At 41.6% G+C, this 26,064-nt stretch overlaps 1 protein-coding gene across 5 annotated transcripts in view; it reads right to left on the bottom strand.

Annotated features, from left to right (window-relative positions):
* FAR2 (fatty acyl-CoA reductase 2) overlaps positions 1–26,064 on the bottom strand; it is a 234,737-nt gene that overhangs the window by 101,042 nt on the left and 107,631 nt on the right. For all 5 annotated transcript variants that reach the window (XM_059726691.1, XM_019482217.2, XM_019482215.2 and 2 more), the window contains one exon: positions 7,751–7,991. In XM_059726691.1, coding sequence (XP_059582674.1) covers positions 7,751–7,939 — 189 coding nt within the window. In that variant the 5' untranslated portion in view covers positions 7,940–7,991. The remainder of the gene's footprint in view (positions 1–7,750; positions 7,992–26,064) is intronic.

Here is a 26,064-nt window from a genome sequence, read left to right as displayed (position 1 = left end):
TGACAAACATTAACCATTTATCCATCCTAAGATTATTTTAATAAAAATCATCTCCCTTCTTCCTATAACTCCCCCCACCCAACCCCCCAATACTATAAGACCAAAGGAAAGTTAGAATTAAACTTGGGTAGTAAATCCTCAGGTTCCATAAATTGATACAACCAACCAGAGTTGATAGAACTATACTGATTTACATCAGTGGGCCCTCAGCATTTTACCCTTAATGTTGCATTTTGAACTTCTAACTTAAGGAACAAGAAATGCCACACGATAAACCAAGGGAAGGCTGCAGCTAGGTATAACCAGCAACTGAAGGACAGAGTTAAATCTTATGTCTCACATTTGTCACTTCAATCTTGGGTACAAAGGTGTGGAAACAATGGATTTCTTACAAAAATGCTGCAGGGAAAATCATTTTGCAGCTTCAAGGGAACAAAGGATTTAAGAAAATACAATATGCTGAAGATTAAATAAAAACAGATTGAAAAAGATATGCTACCCCAAAGGATGACCACATGCAATCTTCAGCTTCCATTTTAGAAGGGACATGAATGTGGAAACTGCCATTCTGCATCAGATCCTTGGTACATCTAGGCTGGTACCCTGATTATGACAGTGACCAAAATTGTATGCTCATGAGGCAGGTGACAAAATCCTGCAGATGGCAGATTTCAACATTAAATTATAATATACCATATTGCCACTCCAACAGTAGCAATAATGAGCGACATGAAAAAACACAGGCTATTTCTAGAAAGAAACCAGGGGATCACAGCACGTAAATTCCTTTAAGTAACAGAAGGTATCAAGTTATCACATTTTAAAGTGAACTTCTCCCTCTCCAAACTTCTGCCCTTTCACTCTTCACAATGAATGAGTGACATCAGTGAATTTCTTCACACTGATAAAACATCAGTATTCAAAGGAAGTATTATTGATGTTGTCTGCATAGCTTTTTTTTTCCAATCTGATTGAATGTTATCTGTAATACTGGATAAAGTTAAAAAGCAAATGAATTACAATCACATTTTGACCAAAATTATATGAGATTCTAGGATGCTCTTCAAGCAGTATGTGTTACAAGTCCAGAGTCCATGGTTCTAACTGAAAAAAAAACCAATAAGGAAAAGGATGCTGACCACTTAAAAAACCTGCTTCAAAGGAAATTAGACTCCTGATCAACTACTTCAATGTGACATCAATTCATTTCTTGTCACTGAGCCTACAGTCTTAAAGTCTGAAAAGACAACAGCACAGCGCTCAAGTGGCAGAAGCACCTGGCTACAATGTCATTCCATCTGAAGTCTACATAGCTGATGGGAACTGTGCAAACCAGCATTTCACAGAACCCTTTCAGTTGATGTAGTATAAAGGAGAGATCCCTCAATAACCCAAAAGATGTTCATATTGACCATAAAAGAAGAGTAATCAATTTGTGTATGTCAATTTGTGAGGGTGTTGCAATTTGTGTGGGGGTGTTGGGTGTAGCCACGTTGGTCTAAGGACACAGGCAGACAAGGTTATTTGGGTAAACGTGACATCTTTTATTAGACCAACTGAATAGTTGGGAAAAATTGTTCTTTGCAAGCTTTCAGGCACAGGTGCCCTTCCTCAGGCATAGGGAAACTCTAGCGGTTATTAGCAATATCCTTACAACAGCCATAATTAAATCATTCAACTTGTCATATATATGAGAAATGTTTGCCTAACAGTCAACATGGTTGTTGAGTAGGAAGAAAAACAAACATGGCCTTTGCTGCATGGCAGATACAAAAGAAATGCAGATAGCAGAGAAGCAACTTCTACTGTGTCTACTGATCTTACAAAGGCATTTGACACAAAGGCAGATTACGAAAACTTCTATCTAAGATTCGTTGGTCTGGCAAATTCATTGTAATGGTTACATAGTTTCAGGTTGGGTTAATTACAAGAGAGATAGAAGATGGGAATATTTCCAAACTAGTTCCAGTAACAAACAGTGAAAATTAAGCCATGCCCTCATGTCATGCTATTTAGCATCTTGTTCACTTGCTTGTTGCTAATTACTCTCTGCAATGTTGATAAAGAATTGGGACTAGATTCAAGACTGATCAAAAGATGTTTAATCCAAGATGAATACAAGCAAGACCAATGGTACTTGAGCAACTTGTCCATAATGACAATGCTGCTGACTATGCTTTGGTTTTTCATTCCCTAGAAGATATGAAAGTCAGTATTGATTACTTTGAAGATGTAAGTCAGTATAGATATGAAAGTCAGTAGAGATTTACTTTGTATGTTCATGTTTTATATTGACCTTGTTGTATAGGCAGCATTGGATAACCTCTTTTCTCATTCACCTGGAGTAGGGGAGGAAAAGGATTAGAGACGGACAAGATTTTTTAGCAAATAGTTTTAGCAAGAGGAAAAAAATTAGAATGGTGACATTTTCAAAAGAAAAAAAAGATTTTTTGTTTCAAAAGTTTTAATACCAAATATATAAAAAGATCCAAGAACAGCAGCAAAACAACATGAAACAGATTTTTTTTTTTTTTTGGTTTTGTCTTCCCTCAGTTTTCCTCCACAAAACTTTTTTGTTTCAGGTAAATGTGAAACAGTAAAGTCCTTGTTTTCACACACATTGAAATGATATTACTTAGTGGCAATAAATCCAAATCCAGATTAAGGAATCCCTGGAATCCCAGCCAGGGATGTTTAGCTAAAGAGACTGGTGGCATTGAAATGGGGTCTCAAAGGAAGAGGCATATAAATGAATAAGAATGGCATCCCTAAGGTTTCTGAGCATCTAGGATGCAACATCTTCTTGGTACGTGTTCTTGGCACTTAGGCTACATAAAACATATACTGCCTCCCACAGGATGCACCAAGTACATGCAATAAATAGTGGCTCTATAGCAAGAAGCAAGCTCTTTTAATTTAAGACTTTGACATGAATCATGTTTATGGTGTACTAAGTTAAGTTGCTGGTCCTAGGTTTGTAGAAATTATCTGGGACCTGGCCAATACCAAAGGTCAAATGATACAAACCCTAGAACTGTGGTATGTTTTCTGTGTAACCTTTGGGCATTCAGAAGTTAAAGGGGCTGGATTAGATGACCTCAGGAGGTCCCTTTTAGTCCTACTTTCCTGTGATCCTAAATCTGAATCTTGGCCATACATCATTTTACTGGGAAGGAAAAGAGCGACTTTTTCAGAATACTGAATGGCTGTTTTATGAACTTGTTTTTCCAATAAATACCACTGATATAACACTCTCTCCTGGAGAGGAAAGGAGTGAATAGTGAACATACCCTTTGGGATTTTACTGTAGCACCTAAATTCAAAGACTTGTCTACTGCTTTTCTTTTACGTTTGCTCCTTTGAAGCCTACTGAAGCATGTTGCTGTGAAGTTCAAGGAGAGGTTATTGAGTCCTGTTTGCTCCTGGCATGTCTAAAACTGCTGACACACATTATGAAAGAAGGGAATATCTAGACACTCACAGCTGCAACAATAAAATAGCTACCAAGGAACCTTACCTAAAGCCAAGGACAACACTCTGCTGGGCAGAGCTATTGAACAAGGAGGGCTGTAATATTTATCCAGGAAATGCAAAGAACTTTTAGAAGACCTGCAGAAATAACTTCCTTTTTACTTTATTTTGTGGGAAAGGCCCACAAGTGGAATATGTTGAGGCTTTATTGACTGGTGATGAAAAAAGTTATGCACATTTGTCAATGAAGAAAGTTCTATGAAGGTGTGGAAAATACCATTCACTGAAAGACAAAATGATGTTAGGAAGTTGTGTGTTTGACATCCTTCAAAAAGCAATCAGTTAGACATTTTTTTCCTTTGAATAATCATCTGCTAAAGCATAAAGCAGAGTAGACACAAGGAAAACCATAGTTCTAGATGTAAAATATTTACTCAAATATAAGATGTGGTTTTCCCTCCCAATCAGCATGAAGGAAAAAGCCCTTCATATTATATTCACATACAAGGAAATGCATTAAGTACACTGTCCGTCATTAAACTCCTGCTAAAAGCAGCATGTGCTCAGTGATGGAAACCAATTATGAAGCTGACTAAATGCAGCCAGCACTGAGCATGACTAAAATACATGGCCCATAATCATACTGATGGGAACCTATTTTTTCCCCCCTAATTTCACATCTCAGGCCAAAGTAGCCAAATCAGTTCCAAATTTGATAGACTGAACAAAGCTCAGTCATTGAATGAAATCTATGTGACGCTACCCTGACAAGTATCTTAACTGCTAAGATAAATTAGTGCAGGCCATCTAAATAAGAGATAGGTTAGTGCCCGTTGAGCGCTGTCCCCCTCAGCAGCAACTCTTTTTCAAGTCATAGTAAGCTTCTATATTGGATACATTTTGACTTCCTCTTCAGTCTCACAGCTGAGCTTTAGCTTTCTTTCCCATTTCCAAGATTCCTGTTTCTTCACCAGTCTTACATGTCAGGCAAACATCAATAAAATGGAACTCCAAACAGCTCACCCCAAATCACACTGTCAGCCTCTCCCTCAGCTTGTCACATGTGATTAATGTGGCCTCACCCTCCGTAAGGTAAAGCCGGACAAGGTTGCCCTGCATATCATTTGCATATACATTCTTGGAACATCCCAGGACTTGTGATAAGAACACGCAGTTCCCATCAGAAGTGGGAGGCTAATTAGCATGTGGCTCCTTTGGGGTGAGGACTTGCATGTAGGATGCCCACCTAGATTTGGAGAGTATTCAAAGCCCCAAACTGATGGGGCTGGGAGGGAGGATACTTCCCCTGTGGTACAGCCACACAGATTTGACAACTGAGCTCTGTTCAGCCAAGTTTTGGAACTTGACTCTTGGGCTTTACACAACTAAATCTGTAACTGCTTTGGTCCTTGAAATGGAAAAAAAGAAGTTTGTACTATATATAAGCAAATGCCAAAGTGATGCTTATAACTATGATTATGGAGTACCTGTGCTGAAATTTGCAGCGGTTTCAAAAAGGGTAAAATGCATCAATTCTAGATGAACCAATTCCATGGGTACTATATACTAATTGCTAAAACTATGTTTTTTCAAGTTCAGGGTTTTCAAATTTCCTCTTCACTTCCATGTGCTCAGGGAGAGCAAGGCTTGATAGTAACAACAAGGGGAAGGGCTGCAGGGAAAAGAAGTTAGGGGGTGGCAGAGGGAAAGAGGGCTACCTGACCACCTCTATACTTGGTTTTCCCTGTACTGGGAGGGGGACAAATTCAAGGCAAACTTTTAATAATTAGATTCTATACTCGGAAAATTATAACAAATTAATATTTTTTTCTATTTATATAATCTAATTATTGGGGGTGGGTCATCTTATATTCAAATAAATACAATAAATTATTTGTGTCAGTAGGTAACCAATGTTATCCTGTTCCAGACCTAAAGACAATCACAGAAATAGATCATCCTCCTTCACTTCCTGGCCCTGCCTGTTAAACCTCTAACAACTTGGGAGAAGCGGGATGTTAAAAACTTATTTACACTGCAGTGGTAAAAGGTCCCAGTGAAGCTATAGCCAAACATGCTACACCCACATCTTGCTCATCCATGCCCATTGACTTGTTCCAAATCCAGAAGCTTGCCAGTGAAGCCACTCTGGGTTTATCTCTAGTACCTGCTCTCAGAGTTCAGGAGCAAGCTGAGACAGATGAGCCCAGAGCAGCCTTTGTGGTATATTTTTGGATTTGGAGCCCTGTCTGCCTGGACCTACCACCACTGAGGCATAAACAAGCCCAAAGTGTACCCTCTAAGTCAATTTTGCCCAGACTAACTAGAGAGTTTTAGTCTGATACTCCAAATTCTCCTGATTACTGCATGTGTACCTCCTTTAAACTAAATTTGATGCACTAAAAATACCATGACACAATTGAAATTTATCCCACTGCTGGCACTGAAGGCTCCCGGAAGTGAAATGTTTATACATCCATCCCAGCAAACGTTTTGGAGATACCAGTTTTACCATTGGGCCCTACACACCAAAACGAGTCTTGTGACTTAGGTTGGCACCTGGTGGTTTAACACCTCTGAGAAGGGTGGGTAGATCATGCTAGGAGAAAGAAGTAAACTTACTCTAAATCTTAATGAGTTTTGAGCATTGTTTAGTTTTCCTAACGGGGAGAGAAGAGTTTATTGATGGCTATAAAGTGTCAAAGAATCACACAAAAGTAGGATTAGAAGGGACCTCCAGAGACCTAGTCCAATCCCCTGCTCAAAGCAGGATCATCCCTATGCAAACCATTGCCTAAAAATCTCTCTAACCTATTCCATAACTACCTAATTAATCCTGCTGCATAACTACAAAGCCCAAAACACCAAAAGCACCATAAACCAACCATAGGTAAAGCAGGGGGAAAATGGGCCGTCAGTGTTCTGCCACTGCAAGGGCTGTTAAAGAGCACTCAAGAGATCCAAAGAAGAGGGCCATGTCCCTCCCTCTCTCCCCAGCATAACAGAGGAAAGCAAAACCCCCCACAGTGGGCACATCTACACGAGATGCTTAATGCCCACTGGACTAATTCTACTGTGCATTAGCACGTCATGCAAAAACTGTATTAATGCGTTAATGCACAGTAGATTAATCCAATGGCATTAGGCGTTACAAAAAAAAAAAAAAAAAAAAAAAGCGTTCGTTTGCGCTAATCAGCGTTACCTCTAAGCTGCGTGGTGTGTGCAGCTGTGCAGGCACACCTGGCAGCATGGTATGAGTGTGCCTGTGCGGCTGCGCACACCATGCAGCTTAGCGGAAACGCTGGTGCTAAAGCACAGTAGCATTGATTACAGCACGTTAATGAATGTGTAGACATGCTCAGTTTGTACTAGTTTGACTGTGGAGTAAAATTTCTTGCTGGTTCCAAACGTGGTGACTGACCTGATTCTGAGCAGAGGGACAAGAGCCTCTAACCAGAAATTTTCAAGTTTTGGTCCCAGCACAAGCATCAGAACATCCCACTCAAAAATTGTTAGCCTTAGATGCAGCCAGTATGCAATGCTTCTGAGCCAACCCACTCTGCCCTCCCAAACACAGAAGTGGGAAAAGAAATCCTTCCCAGTCTCATGTGTCAACCTACAAAGCCCAAAAGCAAGGGAAAAACTGAACACCCTCCCTTTTGCTCCATCACCCGGGGACAGCAAGCAAGACTCCACACATCACACCCTCTGATGACAACCAGAACTCTCATTTCTGCTGCCTTTCCATCAACTTATTCCAGCTGCTTTAAATCTTTCTTGACTAAGCCAGGTGCAGAGCTCTACTTCATTCTTCTGTTGCTGAGTATGGTCCTCTTCAATATTCACCTGCCTGTCACCAAGCTTGCAAACAGGACTTTTACCAAATGCCTCTGACATCCACTTTGGACATACTTAATGAACATTACTAGCTATTTCAAGCATGTCGTACCACATCAATGTTAATTTTGAAAGGTTTGTTAAGAATTATTATTTTCCATAGTAAAAGCAAAAAATATTTTTTTAAATGCACCATGACAGTTTCAAACTCAATCACCACAAAAATGAGACAAAAGGGTTGTTCCAGGTACAAGTTTTTTTTTTGTTTTTTTTTACATATTCACCCTACGTAGAAAGTATGTTGGAACCTATCTAAGTTTGCAGTAGTGTGCAGAACAGTATAGTGTCCTTAGTGTATTGACTCTAATATATTGTCCTCCATTGTACAAAACCAACAGCCCTGTTGGCTTCAGTTTACATTCTTGTGTAAAATACAACCTACCTTGCATTGTAACATGTTTGCCACTCTCTCCTGCATTGACTGCCCTGCCTTTGGTCTCACAAGGATATAAACAGTTTTCACATTGGGACTGGAGCACAGTAGCTTTTCCATCAGTACTTTGCCCATGAAACCTGTAGCTCCTGTGATGAGCACGGCCTTTCCATTGTAATAAGCTGCGACTGAAGACATGGTTCTTTCTATCTGTCCCTCTGTCCTCCTTCTGACTTCCTGCAGGAGGTATCTAAGAGGAAGCAGAAATAACAAGAATTTAAAAGTAGGGAAGTAAATATTGTTTAAAAAATTATCCATTTAAACTCGTCTGATTATATCGGTTAATTGTTTAACCAATAACATGTACCTACTATGGAGGGCTGGGGGTGCAGGGGCTACATGAGGGATGTGCTGCAGAGGCCTGGGGCTCCTTGCAGCGAGACAGCTCCCCATACCAGTGTGACTGCCCAGAGCCTGGGGCCAAGTGTGTCACAGCTGAGTGACCCTGGGCAGCCCACAGCCAGGCACTCGGTGGGTGGGCGGACAGTGCAGCACCAGGGAAGCACCTCCCTAGCTGTCATTTCGTCATGAGTAGGGGACGGGGGCAGAGTGCTCTCCATCTCCGCCATAGTGGCCTGAGATGCAGAGCCCCAGCATGGGGTGACGGAAGCATGCTGCCACTGAGCCAGCCACACGGCCCATGAGCCGTGTCAACTCACAGCCCCTTTTGCCAGAGTAACCCCTGCCCACCTGCCCGTCCACAGGTAATACTGCCACCGCCAAGAAGGGGAATAAGATTGAAAGCAGTGAGCAAGCCCAGGAGGGAGGGATAGAGGCAGAAAGCACCTGCTCTGTCTGCCACAGGGTGAGACACACACAGGTGGCAAATGGAGGTCTTGCTGCTGGCCATCATGCCCTGCTCTGCCTCCCCTTCCCCACCTCTCCTCCTCCAGGGGGAAGGCAGGCTCGGCTCAGTTCCACTGCCTCCTCCACCCACCCTGGCCCCAGCACTTTGATTTACATGGTGCAAAATGCTGGTGGAAGGAGCAGGTGGCATACAATAGCAGGCTGGCTTAAACATTAACTGTAATAAATTAATGGTATAAATAAAATTATAATTTAACCATTTAACCTTTCACAACCCTAGTCAAAAGATGGGACACTTGAGCCTACTTAACTGTGATGTACAATAACATTTCCAGCCTGTCCAATCAGATATTTAAGCTCTGAGGAAAAGCAGGAGCTCAGACATATCCCTGATCCTAGTGTTTCTTTTGGCAACTCTGTTGGTGCTTCCCTGCTGACCAACCAAGTGATCTGAATCATTGTTGCTGAGATACCCATTTCACTGCATAGGACACCTCGGAGCCTACCTTGGTCAATTTTGATCTCCACTCCTTAGGTGAAAGTGTTTACATTCTAGCAGTGGGGAAACATCAAAGGATTTAATAATTGGTGATCATGGCTGGATAAAGGCTGGATATCTTTTTAAAAGATAAAGTACAGCTCAGACAGAGGGTCTGGGCTTGATACAGGATATTTTATCAACTGAAGTTCTATTGTCTAAATGTAACATAAAGCAAGAATAGATAAAATGGTCCTTTTTTACCTTAAAAACATGTTCATGATTGAATCCTTGAAAATCAGGCCAGCTACCTTTACAGTAATCAAAGTGTACTTTGGGAATCTTTGCTTTCCTATTGCCAAAAGGTGTGCTTCAGTGAAAATTATTATTTTTAAGTACGAGTTGATAGCAACTCATACATGAACTAGGTAATGATGAAAAAAAAAAGATTACAGATGTTATAAAAGGGAAAAGTCATGAAAAGACGCACACAAACAGCCATCAACCCACAGGATTTTTACTGAGAAGTCTACCCAAGACTTGTAGCACTGTAACTAGTACATGCTTCTGTCAGTGAAGTTCTGGTTATCTAGATAAAAGTAGCAGTCTTAAATCACATACAGTGCTACATGCACTCGAGTCACGGTTCACTTTTCCTTGAAAACAAGATTTTTCCATACATGTGCATGAATATACTCATGCCTCATAATAAACACATGCAGACCTAGGTACATATACGCACACACACATATACACACTCTGCTTTATCCTGAGCAACAGAGTTGGAAGATGTTATGTGCTAACCTGCAAAGGAAACAGCGATGAGCTGAACAAGTGGCATAAAATAACCATGTCCTGCATTCAGGCTGGATCCAAAGCCTATTGGAGATACTGGAATGACTCCTACTGAAGTCAATGGTCTCTGCATTAGGACTTTACTGACATGGGCTCATTAGTAGAGTCCCTTCATATTTATGCAGAAGTACAATCATCTCCCCTTCTGCACTGCACTCCAAGTTACTGCACAATCAAGGACAGTGTCTCCACATATTTCTGTCTCTACATGTTTACACAGGAGGGATGCAACACTGCAGATCAAAGTCTAACAGTACTTTCTGCTGGGTTTGTGAGTAGGGCATTAGTACTATAAAAGAATTTAAAGCCTGGCTCACAGGCTGCTTCTGATTGTTAAGGAGGCTCCTGAAATTTCCCAATTTCCCAGTGTAACTATGTCAGTCACAAAGAGTTCTAGTGTCTGACTCCAAAGACAGTAAATTAGGATGCTGCTTACTCCCAGTCCTATCTCCTGTGCACTATTCTCAGGGTATGTTCCAACTGCAGTCACAGGAATGATGGCTTGGAGCATAGTCTTTAAACTAGCCTTCTACTGGTGCCAGTAGCAGTCTAGTTCCAGTTGCATGGAGCTTAGTGCAGTATAAACCTATGTTTATACAGCCTTTGGAGCTAGCCCAGGGCATCACTGAGAAATAAGCCTCATCAATTTGTGTCTACTCCATGCAAGCTCACACCTACAAGTTAGGCAGGTATATGACTGGCATGCATACCTTAGTGACTCTGAGCTTTTGCCTTCTGGATTTCCATGTCTAGGGAGCCTAAGCATGGCACTGTGAGGCACACTCAAGCACATGCTCAGGCCACCTGCTCTGCCTAATTTGTGGTGTTGGGCAAAGTGGGTATTGCTTCTCTCTTGGAGGTGTTGCTTGGTTTACTTCAGAAGTTGCATAGACATAGCCTAAAAAGCTATTCTATCCTAGGCTCCATGGGGTACCTGGTATTTTTATAGGTAGTTTAGGTATGTATACACTATACTAAAAACTCATTACTGGCTCAATATTATGCCTCCCTCCCATAAAACAGCCCACATCCACAGCTAGCTGTCCATTTCACTGGCTGTTCAACTCAGAAGGACCAACCACCCTTAAGAGGAGGTGGAGTGAGCCAGTGGCAAGCAAAACAGGATGGCTGTGCATGATATTGTGGAAAAAGTGCAAGAGGAGTAAATAATGGCAAGAGACCCCTCAGGCACTGGAAGATCACAAATAGAGACTGGAAGAGACTCCTCAAGCAAGAGATGCCTAAAAGGAAGCATAACTATCTGCTCAGGGAACTTCTTTTCACTGTGATTCTGAAAAGATCACTGTATCCAAAAATGGCTATTCTGGAGACTCTTCAGAGTGCTACTGCACACTACAACCCATGCAAAATTTAGAAATCTCTGCGGTTATTTGAACAATGAACAATTTCAGAAACTGGGGTAGGAATCAGACAACCCTTGTGCACTGAAACCCTGTGCATCCACATACAAATGGCAGAGCTAGGTGTGAGGCCAAAGGGAAGGGAAACAACACGGGCACTGCAGGTATCTGTTACCACCAGTCACTAAGGTGACTTGCCTTATTGAATGTGTTAAGAATGTAGATCTTTGCTTTTGCTATTGCACCTTAGTTTACTTAAAAAAACAGTAATCTTAATCTAACTGCACCTTTGTATTGTGCTACACTTGAAAAGGTACACTTTGAATTCGATAACAGGTAACTGGTGTGCCTAGAATGTTCTTGCTCCTCTAAAGAAACTAATTTGCTTAATATATTTTTGTTTCCCAGCATACCACTTGTTACTGTCAAGGCACTGACAATGAAAGAAATATCTACATTAATGAAAATTATTAAAAGTACTGAATAAAATACAAAGCATTGGAAACCAGAGCGACATGGAAGAAAACCATGTAAAGGTTACAGACACAGATTTTAATTAAAATGGATTATGATAGGCAAACCTATGTAAAAAATACAAAAACAAATTAAAAGCCTTTAGCCAATAGAGAGCAGAAGTACAGAAAGTACAGTTTACACCCTAAAAGACTACAGCAGCACAGAGCAAAATCAGGACAGCAGCACACATATTCACAGTCAATTATTCTTAAACATTTCCCTATGAGTTCAGGATATGTGGCTACATAGCATCCTTACAGCCCTGGCCTCCTTTGAGCCTGCACTAATATTATTGGTTGTACTTCCTGGTTGAATTAACTAGTTCAGCTAACCATGAATAGCCCAGGCCTATTCCATGCAAAAATATGCATTAGTACTGCAGATATTATGCAAGCCACAGCAGGGTACAACTATATGGACAGCATGATGCAAACTTAGTGGGCAGTGTCATCTTGCTTTCAGCAACCCAAATACCCACTCTTCTACCATTCTGCAGTTGCTAAGCGTGGAACTCAATTTTAATTTTCTAGGGCCTGTGTGATCATTATTAACATTTTGGTGACTCCTTCACAAGAACAAAATATAGGCATGTAAATTTTTCAATGACTCTGGTGCAATTTGCTTATCCCACTGTAAAAAGCTAAATAACATTGCAGATACAGTCTTTATGTGCAGCAGTCATGGACAAATTGCTTTGAGAATCACATTACAAACCTTCAATCAGCACCACCAAACTGGTTAGACAATGACCTGCAACAGCCTAGGGTAGATAGCACCCAGAATGACCTGCTTCTGTACTGGTATGGGCTCCCTCAATCCTGTCCTCCAAAACTGGAGAGACAGGGCAAATTCCATGAAGCTCTTCTTTCTTATGAAAATGTCCTAGAGCCTCTGTAAGTCATTTCAGATTTGTAAGATGGTTACGTTCTTCCCTCCCCCGTCCCCATTCTGTCTTTCCTGCTCCAGACATGCTGCTGTACACATGGAGATCACATGATAATTGCAGCCATCACCTTTATTACCAGATCTACCAATAATGCATCATCCCCATCAGATTAGTTCAGCAACCTTCCACATTCCACAGTGGATCAATAAGTCACCACACACATCCCCACCTATCCAGCAGCATAAGCAATAGGCCTGTAATCAGGAGTAGTTCACATTGGTGGTCTACTGCTGGTATGGATAGACAACTGCAAGGAACCTGCAGAGATGGAAAAAAAAAAAATCAGCTATATATGGTGATGAGATAAAAATCACTTATGCTCTTGGAGCCACAAGGAAAAGACAACTTGTCCCATAAAATGCCACAAGCTAGTTCCTGAATTCTATAAAGGCTGACCTCTGTGAAGTGCCAGTAAACCTGGGATACGACATCACAAAACTTAGCACAAGTATGGGTAAGTATGGAACAGCGAGCACGCAGCAATAAAGGGCAGGTTTGTTTGGTGTGACCTTGTCAAGGCATGACAATATTACTGCATCTGATACTCATAAATCAGTCATGCTCAGTGATTAGGAGGAGCTGGGAAATTTGTGCAAGTTACGTATTTGCTGGATTTCCAAAGAACTTCAAATCTTGCATGCTGTCAACTTTCACCAACACTAAATAACTAAGGAAAAAAACCCCACTTGAACCCCTAGCAGTGCAGAAGCATGTCGGAGAAGCCAATCTAACTGAAGCATTACTTGGCTATATTACCTTGCAGTATTGCAGTAGAGAATATTACACAAAGGGAAAAATCCCTGCTTTAGAAGAGATTCAAAACAGATCTATCAGGTGGGTCATCCAATTTAGAAAATGGGTCAAGACAGAAACTTTGCTTTCAAAGGAGGTTATTGGAAATGCATTAATAATTATGGGGATTCACTGATGTAGTGCACTAACCTACTTTCAAATCTGGCTTAGATGACAAGTTAAATGAACGCACCGGAAGATGTCATTTAGTAACTGTTAAACAGTTGTCCATATCTCACAACTGGCTCTGCGAGAACCTAGAACAGTTTACAGATTTAGCTTAATGGGCCATTAGATTACGGGGAATAGATATATTAAAAAACAAACAAACTTCTGCTCAAGTGAAATCTAAGGCAAGAGAAATATAGGGGTTAAGAAAAAGTTTATGTCTGGGAGGCTGAGGGTATGCATCTGGGTGGAGTGCTGATTCAGCAATCCCTACTAGAGATCACAAAATGATCCAAACAAAGATGGGTTAGCAAATTTATGTTTTCACAACGCATAGCTTGCTAAGTGCAAGACTTAAGTTACAGGTCCCTCACTTCCATGAACATTAACATTATTCTAAAAACATTACTAATGTAAAACAGTTGACACAGTCACAGGTGGGGCTAGGGACAGACATTACACATATACCGATTTAAGTGATCAGAAACTGGTTTAAGCCTGTAACACAACAGACATTCAATGCACATAAACCAGTTTGAAAATGGCTGAAACCAGCTCGAGATAAACCTGGTTGAATGCAGTATTAGAGACTTAACTGACTTGGCTCAAACAGGTTTATGCAGTGTCTGTCCCAGACCCCTTGCTGGTTTAAGATAAATCAGACTCCCCCAGCATCCCAGGATGCTCTCTAGGCTGGGTGGAGCTCTGTTCTCTGCTCCAGGGAGCTGGGCTGGCCCCTCCCTTCTGGTCTCTAGCCAGAACAGGGGTAGGGTGTGGCCAGACACTGGCCTGCCATGGCTCCTGAGGCAAATTTCTACATCTGTCCCCTCTCCACTGACGTTTGCAGCTGCTATCTGCCAGTCCCAGACGCACCTCCATGGCTTGCCTGCAGCCAGGCAGGGATGGAGTTAATTCCTCCCTCTGTCCCCTCTCTCCCCTGGAACCCCCCAGGGGTTTGGCTGAAGTCTCTGGGGCTTGGGAGGGGATTAATTCCATAGCATTGGTGGGGGTAGGAAGAGAGACAAGCTAGTTCCCTGTGTGCACATCCAAGCCCTGTATCTGTGAGCCCAGAGCTAGGACCTGCAGGACCAGACTGAGAAGTGGGAAGTGTTGGCAAAGTTGCAGACAGCTTCACCAAAGAATGCAGAGAGCTACATACCTAAAGCAAGCCTTTCTGGCTGTAAGGCAACACTCTAAGATATTACCAAGTTGTGTATGCTGTGTTTTACTGGGCTGTATCTTAGCTGAGGTGAAGATTTTTGGTGGTTACCTGTTGTATGCTTTGCAAATTACTGTGTTCAATACATGCTTGCTTTAGAGAAAGGACTTTTCCCCCATCCTCGCTCCTTAATCTGTCAGCAGCTCCCCTTGCCCCCCACCCCGCCAGGATGCCAGCCACCAGCCTGTGTGTCCTGCTAGCCCTAGCTGGTGCCTGGCCACATGCCCCCTCCGCTCCAGCAGGGAGAGGTGAGAGCCTCGGAGGACATCTCTCTTCCCTTGCCTTTGGCAGTGGCTAGCAGGCATGCTCTACCACCCCCCCGGCTTCTGGCTTGAGCCACTGCAGGCGCGTGCCTGTGGTTCCTGGTTCAACAGATAATGTCTGTCCAGTTATTAATCAGTTTAAGCTGCACAGCTTAGACTAACCTGCAAAGAGTTAATCAGTTCAGGCTTGGGCTTTTTGAATGTCTGTCCCTAGCCTGGGTATACACACCTTGGATCCTATTCTCAAAAAAAAATCAGAAATCAGTTTTGTTGAATTACCTGACAGTGGCATTGCATTATGGCACTCATTTTCCTGACAAAATGTGAATCCTGTTAACAGTTTCCTGACAAAAGGGGCATATCATAAAAGTGCTTTGCACTTCCTCACACAAAAACGTGACAGAAATTTTCCATCCTGTATCACCTCGACACGGCCCAAAGCAAGAGCTTTGATATGGAAGAAGCAGCCAAGGAGAACAAAGATTCACTGTTTTGGACATTAAGCTCATATTTTTTCTCTACCCTAGCTAGGACAGACCTGTACAACATAGTGCTCTTTCACATAGCACGTTCCCTGTTTCTTATTAAATCAGTAAAGGCCTGTATATGGTCATTGTAGCATATCAGGTAGAAGCTGGTGGAATAAACCAGGAACACAATCCTGTGAGACGGTCCATACAGACAGATCTCTGAACTTTTAGTGTACTTTGGCTCCATGCTGCTATACAAATTCACCATGAACTTCAAGATATACCTTAAAAATTATCTCAACTAAAATATTTTCCTTTAATTGCAAATGGTGAATGTGGACACAATTTTTGTTTTGCAGAATAGCTTGTTCTTTTTCCCCAAAACTGCTTCAAAGATAAACTACAGTTTTATAATGTAATAATTTCTTTTCTTCTTGGAATACATTGATTTTATTTTGACCTTACAAAAAGAGAGAGCCAAAAACCTGTGGATACTAAAGAGCCATGATTTCTAAGCTTACAGCATACTCTGAATAATGGTTACTGTATTTTTGGATGCCTAGTCTATCTATGCTTCAGAAATGTGGGACTTCATGATTTCTTCAGATGAGAGAGAGTAATAATATTCACTATAGACATTAAAAGGATGATAGCAGTATACTAGTGGTGCTCAAACATTTTTGCTCGGTAGCCAGATTGGTAGTGCCCAGTCCATCTGTGGGCCAGACCCATGAGGTGTTTCTGATCTGGCACCCAGGCAGACATGGTGAACATAATCTGGCTGGGTACAGGGAGTTGGGCAGCAGTGGGGATACCAGCCACAACACAGTCCCACAGGGGAAAGGAGTCTCAACCTGCTGCATGGAGAGGGGAGGGGGCATGGGCAGGTCCCAACCCAGCCCTGCAAAGGGAAGGGAACATAGTCCAGCCCTGCGGGGAAAGGGGACATGATCAGGTCCCAGTGTGGCTCTGTGGGGAGGGGGCATGGCCTGGGCCCAACATGGCTCCGTGGAGGGGTAGGATAGGGAGGGAGTATAGACAGGCCCCAACCTGGCCCCACGGTGAAAGGAGGGGGTGTGGCCCAGCTCCAATCTAGAAGTGGGGGAGGGGGCATGGCCCAGCCCTGTTGGGGGAAAAAGTCGCAGTTTAGCTCAGCCCCAACCAGCTGTGCAGCGCTTGGGGGCTGGGAATTTTGTAGGGGGGAGGGTGGCCATATTAATGGGCACTGCTCCCCTGCTGTTAAATTTCCTGAGCCATGGGAAGCCCCATGGGCCAGATGCAATGGCTCCACGGGCCACATTTGGCAATATAAAAATAATACTGCATATTAGCAACTCATTCAACATGGGAAGTTGTTGTATAGGAATCAAGAAGCTACTGCTCACCACCAGAAAAGCACTCAGATGTTTTGTGGCTAGCTGGCTGTAATGAAATGACCTTTACAGGGCACTTAAACTGCAGCCAGGTATGTCAAAGTCTGGAGATTCCTACATATTCCAAAAGCAGCTGGGAGTTTAAAAAAAAACAACCCACTGGAATATAGAGAACAGCCCCTCATAAATCTAAAGTAAGTGATTAATTATAAGCAACATCGACAGTATAAGCACCCAATTAGATCAGTAAAGTGATCACTAGTAGCAAATGAACTGCAGATACATTCCTATTGCACTGTGTTAGAGGGTGAGCATCACAGATGACGCCAGAGGTTGAACTAGGGCTGCTGACATGTTTATTTCAAAAGGTATGATGGGATCTGATCTCTGATCCCAACAATTGCATCTCCTACCATGCCACACTTGCATAGCAGGACATGTGATTTGAGATCAGGAATGAGATCCCAATCATGCCCTACTTGCTAGTGCAGGGGGTGGGGCAGGATTATGATCCCAGGTATTTCCCGCATCAGCAAGTTGAAAGCTAGTGCCTGACAATCAGCTGATTGTCATCTGTTTCTGGGACAGCGCAGCGAGGTCCCCAGAGCCAGCTGATGATCAACCGTTAGTGAGCGCAACTGCAAATGCACTGGGGCTCAAACTGGTCCTAGTGAGGTCTCTGGAGCTGACCATCAATGAGCTGAGCATTGGCCGTCTCCAGGGCCTGTTTGAGCCCTGGGGCAGTCCCAATCCAGCCAAGAATCATCTGATTACATTTTTTTTTTTTTTTTTGTGTCTGGTTTCCCTTTTTGTGGCACCATTAATTCCTGGAACAAGTGGCCAGGTTACTATTTAAGATGCGATTAACAGACTAACTGCATCTTAAGTGTAATGTCTGCCAGGGGACTAAGTGCCTTTGCAGCTATGGTCCTTAGTTGCCACAGGTGAAATGAAAGACAAAGCTTTGTAGCTGGGGCTGTAATAACTCACATCTTTTGTAATTCAGATAGAGATAGGACTTGTAACACACAAAGTCACTAGTCAATTACAAATATATAGTACCAAACTCTCATGTTACACTAGGGAATTTGCCCTTCAGGAGGAAGAAAGCTCTGCATTTTGCATCTGGACAAGGTGACACCAAGGCTGTTAAAAGACATCACATTTGTCCCAGGAACCTACAGATAGATAAGCCCGCTGCCTTGCTTCAAGTCTCTTTAAAGTATGCAGGATAAAAGCACTAATGTTTTATCCCAGGACATAGCTATGTATTGCAGTCATTACTGGGACAAGCTGGCCAGGCTATGGTCTTTCACTGGTCAGACACTGACAAAGGAGCTGCAATGTAGTTCGGAAGGGTGATCGTGTAAAGTGACTGTGTTCTGCCTGTTTGGATTCAAGTCAAATCTCGGGACAATCAGACCCCCATCAAAGGAGACGTTTATTTACAACCCAAATTTTCAGATATAACAAAAGGAATGGCAGGAGAAATCCCTCTCTTAAAATCAAAGACCCCTGTCAGGGCATTATAACTCTAAAAATGACCTTTACCTCACCACTCACTCATTAATGAGCTCTTGGAGTTTTACATTTGGGAGGGAAAAAAGTGACTTCTTGGCCTCAGAGCTAGCACATAACAGTGTTTGCTGAGCACATAACAGAGTGTTTGCTGCAAGACCAGCACTCCAACATGTGCATCTTTTGTACAGAAGCATAAGGATAGCATTGGTATGCAAGGTAGTAGGAACTACCCTGTTGCTGGTGGTGGAGGCATGGACAGCTGCAATAACAGCTATTTTTGTCCTCCCTATCTCCCAAGAAAGGCAATCCCCAGGGCTGCTGCTGCTGTTGCCTCCCAGGAGCTTTTATGTAAATCACTAGTTCCATGGAAGTAAACAGAGCTATTCTGACCTAAAGCTGGTGTGAGAGGGGAAAAAAAAAAACAACAAAAAACCAGGCTCAAGATGAATGTCAAGGAGTGTCAAGGATGATAAGAAAGCAGGAGTGCAAAGGACTTCACAAGGTTATCTAGTCTAGCTCCTTGCTGCCGTTCCAATCTCTGTTTAGCTTTGTTCATATTTAGATGGAAATATTTTATCTATTTTGCGTGTGGGGTTGCACAATTAACTTCAATATGCTTCTAGTTAGGATTAGTGGAAGATCATTAATAATGAATTATGAGGTGAAAAGAGACCTAGTAGATCTCGATTCTTTATTGCCCTGAACCTTGAATAAATCATTAACAGCTGTGCAGATAGACTGCAAATCAAAATGAGATGTCACCATGATAATCTGCTAATGTTTTACTCACACTTTGTCCAGATTTAAATGGCTATGTAAAATACAAGGCAGGAGAGAGTCCCATCCATAATGTATTCTTCATCCAAATATAATTTCTAAGTGGAACCCACCACATTAAAATATACATTTAAATAGTAATAATAATAAAAAAAATCCTAATGGTTGTTAAAAATTGATAGGGCCTTTTTTTTTTTTTAGAAGCCTGGATGTACTTTTCACTATTTATGCTGTTAATTTATTTTTGTATTTTTCTAATCTTTGACAAGGAAAGCACATAAGCCATTTTTTCTCTGGTTTACAGTTGGCTGCTGGATAATTTCACTTGATGGCTTCTGTGCAGTGGAACAATACTGTTATATTTGGGTTGCAAATACAGATCCTAATCCAAATCCTTCCATTCAGTTCATTGGGCTTTGGATCAAGCTCATAGCCAAGAAAATACTTATTTGTTCAAACAAAATCATGTTTATCTTGTAATCTTTAAAACAATCACGGGGGAATTAGATGTTGATCTCAAATTTTCAAAAGTCTAAATTTAGTCAGGATTAGGATGCCACACACCTGGACTGGCATTCTCATGTTCAACAGAGCTTACAACGCTACTTTTACACAAGGGCTTACAAGGATGTAATAACTGGTTTAGAATGATACTGGGGGAAGAATGTAACAATTTCCAGTAATGGTTTCCATCACTTAATGATGACATAGGCTACCAGTAATTTTAGCAGCACTGCAAAAGCTATTCTGTTGAAAGAATAGACACTTTCTGAAAGGTTTACAGTAAGAAACATGGTTTTGCATGGAAACAAGTGATACTGTTCACACTGACTTATTTCCAAATTTGTGAATGAACGTTCCAGTACTATTTTCAATCAGTTGGGTTGTGATGGGAATTCTAATGTCTGATGTGTAGGCACCTTCTTTCACAGCTTTGAAAAACAACAATGTGTATAAACAGAGAAGGGTAGAGTATAAATAAAACATTACAGAGATTTTCAAACATCAAAACGAGCTCTATAGAAATAATAGGACCAGCTTTCCAACTTTTAACCCTAATATAGTGATAAATATCTTTTTTTTTTTTTTTACTCACTTTCTAGGCTGAAATCTAAGCTATCATATAAGATGTATGCAAGTGTGTGCAAGTAGCAAGCAAGATCCTTTTTTTAGTGATAAGCTTTTATATAAGAAGTGAATACAGCCTGGATGAAATGCCAAACTGAAAACTTGTGGAGAAAGAGAAAAATGTTGTATTTGCTCAAAGCATAGGCAACATGAGGTATGAAACCTTCCTCACACTGTCCTACCAATAGGCTTCCACCTGACCCTGAAAGGACTAACACAATTCAAGCAAAGAGGGGACCAAACAACTGTTTAAAAGAAAAATTGTCTCATGGGCTCATCATAGAATTCTGCACCAGTTTCTTCAGAAGAATAAATGTTAATAATGGAACAAACTCCACAGGAATAAAGCTCCCTGGAATTTTATGGCCAGGCTCCATCTAAATAAAGGAATTTGAAATGAACTATTTTATTACTCCATGCCCTCTCTCATTGTTATGGCTTTATATTTATGTCAAGGCTTTGTTGAGTACCAGGCTATGCTTCAGAGATTTCAGATTCAGTTTAGCCTCAGGACATCTGGAAGTAATAGAGCACAATATGATCTATGTTGGAGCACAGTCCCAGACCATACTGAATGTACCCAAAGTAGTGAACCGCTTTTCACTAACAGAGAAGGCAGGAAGTAAGTCTCTATAAAAGAAGGAGAGAGCAGCAGAACTAAAATCAAGACTTTGGGCCAGGTTCATTACTGATGTAGTTCTTATGTAATCACTGAAGTTATTTCAGGGCTCTATTTTTGGGCTGTGTTTTAAGTGGCAAAATGTTGAAGAGTTAAAGGAGACATTTGCCAAGCACATAAAAGATGACACACTGGGCTAAGACCACAGAGGTCAACTTAGCCTGGCATTCTGTATCTCACACAGTGGTACAGAACAGATGCTGAGGGGAAGAGTATTTTAGCAGGGCCTAACCAGACTGATCTGTAATTTGCCTCTCATTCCCTTATAGCTTAAAGAATTCAGAGGCCTAAGTCCTAATTTGCAAACTACACTTAACTATCATATTTAATACCAACTAATGGACCTATTGTACATAAATGTGTGCATTTTTAATATTATACGAGGCCAGATATAAGCATCACTTCAAATGGAGGTAGATGCCTCAGCTGTTTATACACTTTTGGAAATCTCACTAGGCTCTCACCTACATCTTTTGACATCAAAGCATCATTTGAAAAAAAATCAAGCTCATGAGTGACAAGTGTTTTATCCAGAAAGTAGGTATCATTGGGCAAGGACAAATTTAAATTGACCTGCCTAAATATGCTTTGCAATTTTTCATGGAACTATTTTAATATCATCCATAATATTAACAAAAGTTGACATTTATCCTTCATATTCCACAATTAATAAAGATCAAGAAAACAAACCTCTATGATTTTACGATGGGCACATTTACAGCCAGCCTGAACTCCTGGAGATAATCCTTTTTAGAGAAAAGATTTTATTTTCATCGATGAGACTCGAATACAAATGTCGCTCAAAGTCCTAAGATTAAATCATTTTAAAATGTTTTCTTCAGAGGCCAATACATTTCTGATCATCATAGTTTGCCAATTAAGCTGTTTCACAAAATTAACGTATATCTATTTAAAAAATAACCACCAACTGACTGGAAATCTGGAAGTCCTGAAAATCTCTTGCTGGTTTGACATTTATTCCAGGATTTTATGCCATTTCAGATTTAACAGGTGAACCCAAGGAGCTAATGCATAGCAGCAACACAGTTAAGAGCTGTCGATTACAAGTAACATGGAGTCAAGTCTTGTGAGATGCTGAGATTCTCTTACCAAGCACAAGGTAGCCTCATATCATTGTGAAGCCACTAAAGTTTTGAGGCTTTTGAGGAGACGCTCTGTATTCTGTAAAATGGGACTTCAAAGGAATGAAAAGAGCTGGGTTTCCAAGCATTTACCAATGTTTAAAATTACCTGCTCAGATACAGAGGTTGCCTCATTCCTATAAGCCATCACAACTTATTATTTCATAGAATCATAGAAGTAGGGTCGGAAGGGACCTTGTAGATCTTCAAGTCTGACCCCTTGCCTGGGCAGGAGGGAAACTGGGCTCAAGTGACCCCAGCCAGGTAGGCATTGAGTCGCTTCTTAAAGACCCCCAGGGTAGCAGCCAGCACCACTTCCCTTGGAAGTTGGTTCCAGATCCTAGCCGCCCTAACTGTGAAGTAGTTCCTACGGATGTCTAATCTAAACCTTCTCTCCAACAACTTGTGGCAGTTATTCCTTGTTATCCCAGGGGGCACTAGGGGAAACAAGGTCTCCCCCAAACCCTTCTGGTCCCCCCTAGTGAGTTTATAGACGGTCATATTTGTTCCATTATTTTTATTAATTGAAAGTTAAAGCAGAGCACGTGAAACATAAGCATGATAGGTATATTAAGGTGTGTCCCCTTGGCTTTTCAAAATCTTCTAGGGCCAAATTCTATTTCACCTTCATATGCCCAAGGGGAACTTAGCTGTTCAAATGGAATTCCTGGCAGTCATGCAGCTTTTTGGAGTCTATCTATGGAAGAATAGTATCACCTAGATATTCATGTACCTGCTAGAAACAGAGGAGGGCCCTACCAGTGGTCAATGCTCATTTCTATTCCATTGGAAGCAGAAGCTACCTCCTTTCTAGGGAAGCATCCATTGCACACAGCCACCCTCCATTCCTCCTTCTGACCATATCTTCTCCTCCAAACATACACTAAACACTCAAGCTTTTAATAACAATTATCTTTCTATACAGTTGGTCTTACCACACTGGATAGGGGCCCTAGGACTATCTATGTGTGTATGTGCTTGTGCAGGAATGTATATACATGAGGGAAAAGTGTGGGTGAGAAACAATCGAACATTTAACCTTTTACACATGTCACTCAACACTTTTCATGGTGGGTTCGGTCTATTTTGAGCAAATCAAAACTACAATTATCCATTATACATTTGGTAAGGAGTATTTATTATTCTTTCCTGACAAGCCTTAACAGAATAAGTATCTCTTCCCCTTCCCTAATTCCACATTTCTAGAGCAAGCTCACTCTTCTTCATGAAGAGACAGGAGTTTACCTTACACCTGGAGAAATCTTGACTTGTTATCTTCATGACTATTTGATGAATTCAGATAAGCAATATACAACATTTTACCAAATGAACAGGAAAGAAATATAGCTAATGGCCTCATGGAACCTAATAATCATCTTTGGACAGCAAGCTAAAATGTAATTTCACACTTTAGGTCTCAGAGCTAACAAAATTAACCCACAATGTTCTGCCTCAGTTTTAAGTTCATTAACTATCTGTAATTATTTTTTTATCTTAATAGAAAGCTGAGTTCTACAGTCATTGGACATGTTTATCTATAGGCTTCACTTAAATGTCTAGTCTAGAACTTTACTTCAGGTAATACCTCTTGCCTTAATTGGGCAAGGAGGAAGGTTTCTCACTTTGTTATCATATTGGATCTTTTGGGTTAAATGTATGTGTGTGTGTATTACTTAAAAAGGAATATTTTGCACAATGAGAAGTCTCCTTAAAAAAGGATGAACAGGAGAAAGTCAGACATCAAATTCAAAGCAAGTAAAAAAAATATGCACTTTCAAATACATAAGTAAGATCCAACCGAGTTTCATTTTGATCACACTTTAAAGAGACACAACCGAAAAAACAACCCCCCCCAAAACAACAACAACAACAAAACCCCAAAACACTCTTCTGCCTAGAAATCCTTACCCTAGCCATTGTGACAAGGAAGCAGCTTTGGTTCCCAAGGCAAAAAAAATAAGAAAGAATTTCTCATTTTTTCCCCTCCTCAAATTGCTCGCATTTGATGATCCCCAAGACCAGTAATAGAAATAATTGGCCCCATTTGCTTTGTCTAAGCAGTGAAAATAGGACAGAACTGGTTCCAGTTTTCTCTGCTAAGAATTCCCCTGTGGTGGAAGAGTCCCTGGAAGGGACAAGTATGATGCTCCTCTACACCCTTCCTCTCTTGCATCTCTTGAGGGAAGAGATGTTGTCAAAGTCCAGCAAGCCTCAGAGGGCAAACATCTTTTGGGAACCATTTACCAGCTGCTCTAATCTGCACCAGACCAGGGCAGAGAATGGGGGAGGTGGAGTCAAGAGGGATGCTTTAATTGGCTCTTCAAGATCCCCTTGCTTCCTCATTTGCACTGAAGAGAGTTCTGGCACAGCAGTGAATCTGGGCCGTCGCACACTGGTTTTCATTGCCATGGTCTTCTGCACTAGAATGACCACATCACATCCATGCAGGCTCTTCCCCAGGTCCTGAAAGTGCAGGCTTATACCACTGATGATGCAACAGCAGAGATCCTGAAGTTTCATAGTTTGGCTGAATGCTACCACAACATCATTCTTCATTTAGCCACTAGATCAAAATGATCAGTGGAAATTCACAGGAGTTGAAGTGAGGAGCAGTTGGAAACCCTTTCCTCCACCCTACAAAACCCTGTGCTTGGAGGGGTGTTGTAGGAAGGTGCCTCCCATCTTCCTGCTCCCTACATTAAGTTAGGGAATGGGAAAGGAGCATGGAAAGGCATATTTCTAATCTCTAAAAGGCACTTGGGAAAGGAGAGTCTGTCGTGTCAAACAAATCAAGAGGTTATTTCCCTTCCATTCCCAGAGGTTTCTACCCAGGAACAAATCTTTCTTTTCAACTTGGCAACCTCAGGAGCACTTTGGTGTTCTTTCGAATTCTACATGCTCTGCATCTAGCTTGGAGAGCAGCAAGGGAGTAAGGGACAACAACATCTGTCAGGTTCTCACCTCCTCCAGAGCATCTGCATGTCTAGGCATCAGAGATGAAAGGCAGAGAGAGAACAAAGGTATGCAATGAGACAAGAGGCTTTGACCTTGAACCCCTCTCCACAGTGCAAATTAGCAGTGATGGCTTGTGCTATCTTGGAATGCCTCCATAGGAGCAAGGGGTTTTCCATGTGTGGTTTTGGAGACCGGAGGTTGTCTCTATTCCCTGAGATTCCAGAAGGGAATAGGGATCAAGAATAAAAAGTTTCATTACCTTTATGGAAGCTGGTCCTGGCTACAGTCTATGAAGAAAGATCTCTAAACTGAATGCAGGAAAAAAGGAGTTCAGGAATTACAGCCTGATTTTTTAAAAAGTGAATCAACCATCTAAAAGTTCAGGACAAAGTAAACATACCACCTCCACATTCTTTGGGATGAGAGATCAGACAAGATTTTACCTATATACAAGACACTGAAACGAGAGAAGTGGTGGTGATACAGAGCTCACTGCACATGCATCCAGCAGTTGAGATCTGAGCTCTCAGCAGCAAACAGGGTGATTGCACCACCACAGCCACCCTGGGAGCCTCTTTTGCCTACACACAACAGATCCCTGAGGTCTTGCAGTGAACAACAGGGAAGAGAGGATCTAATTATGCTATAGGAAAGGAGAAGGCCTACTTGTCTGCAACACTGACTGCCCCAAAAGACAGGAGCAGATAGAAAGAGAACAAAAGAAACTACCAAAAAAGGCACTTCACACAGAACACAAAGTTCTGCCTCTTCCCTAGAAGATGGAGGAAAGATTACTTTTGGGGGGTGGTGAAA

This window comes from Alligator mississippiensis, chromosome 4, assembly GCF_030867095.1.
Source record: "Alligator mississippiensis isolate rAllMis1 chromosome 4, rAllMis1, whole genome shotgun sequence".
NCBI classification, from domain to species: domain Eukaryota; kingdom Metazoa; phylum Chordata; order Crocodylia; family Alligatoridae; genus Alligator; species Alligator mississippiensis.
This window is presented reverse-complemented; position numbering and strand designations above follow the sequence as displayed.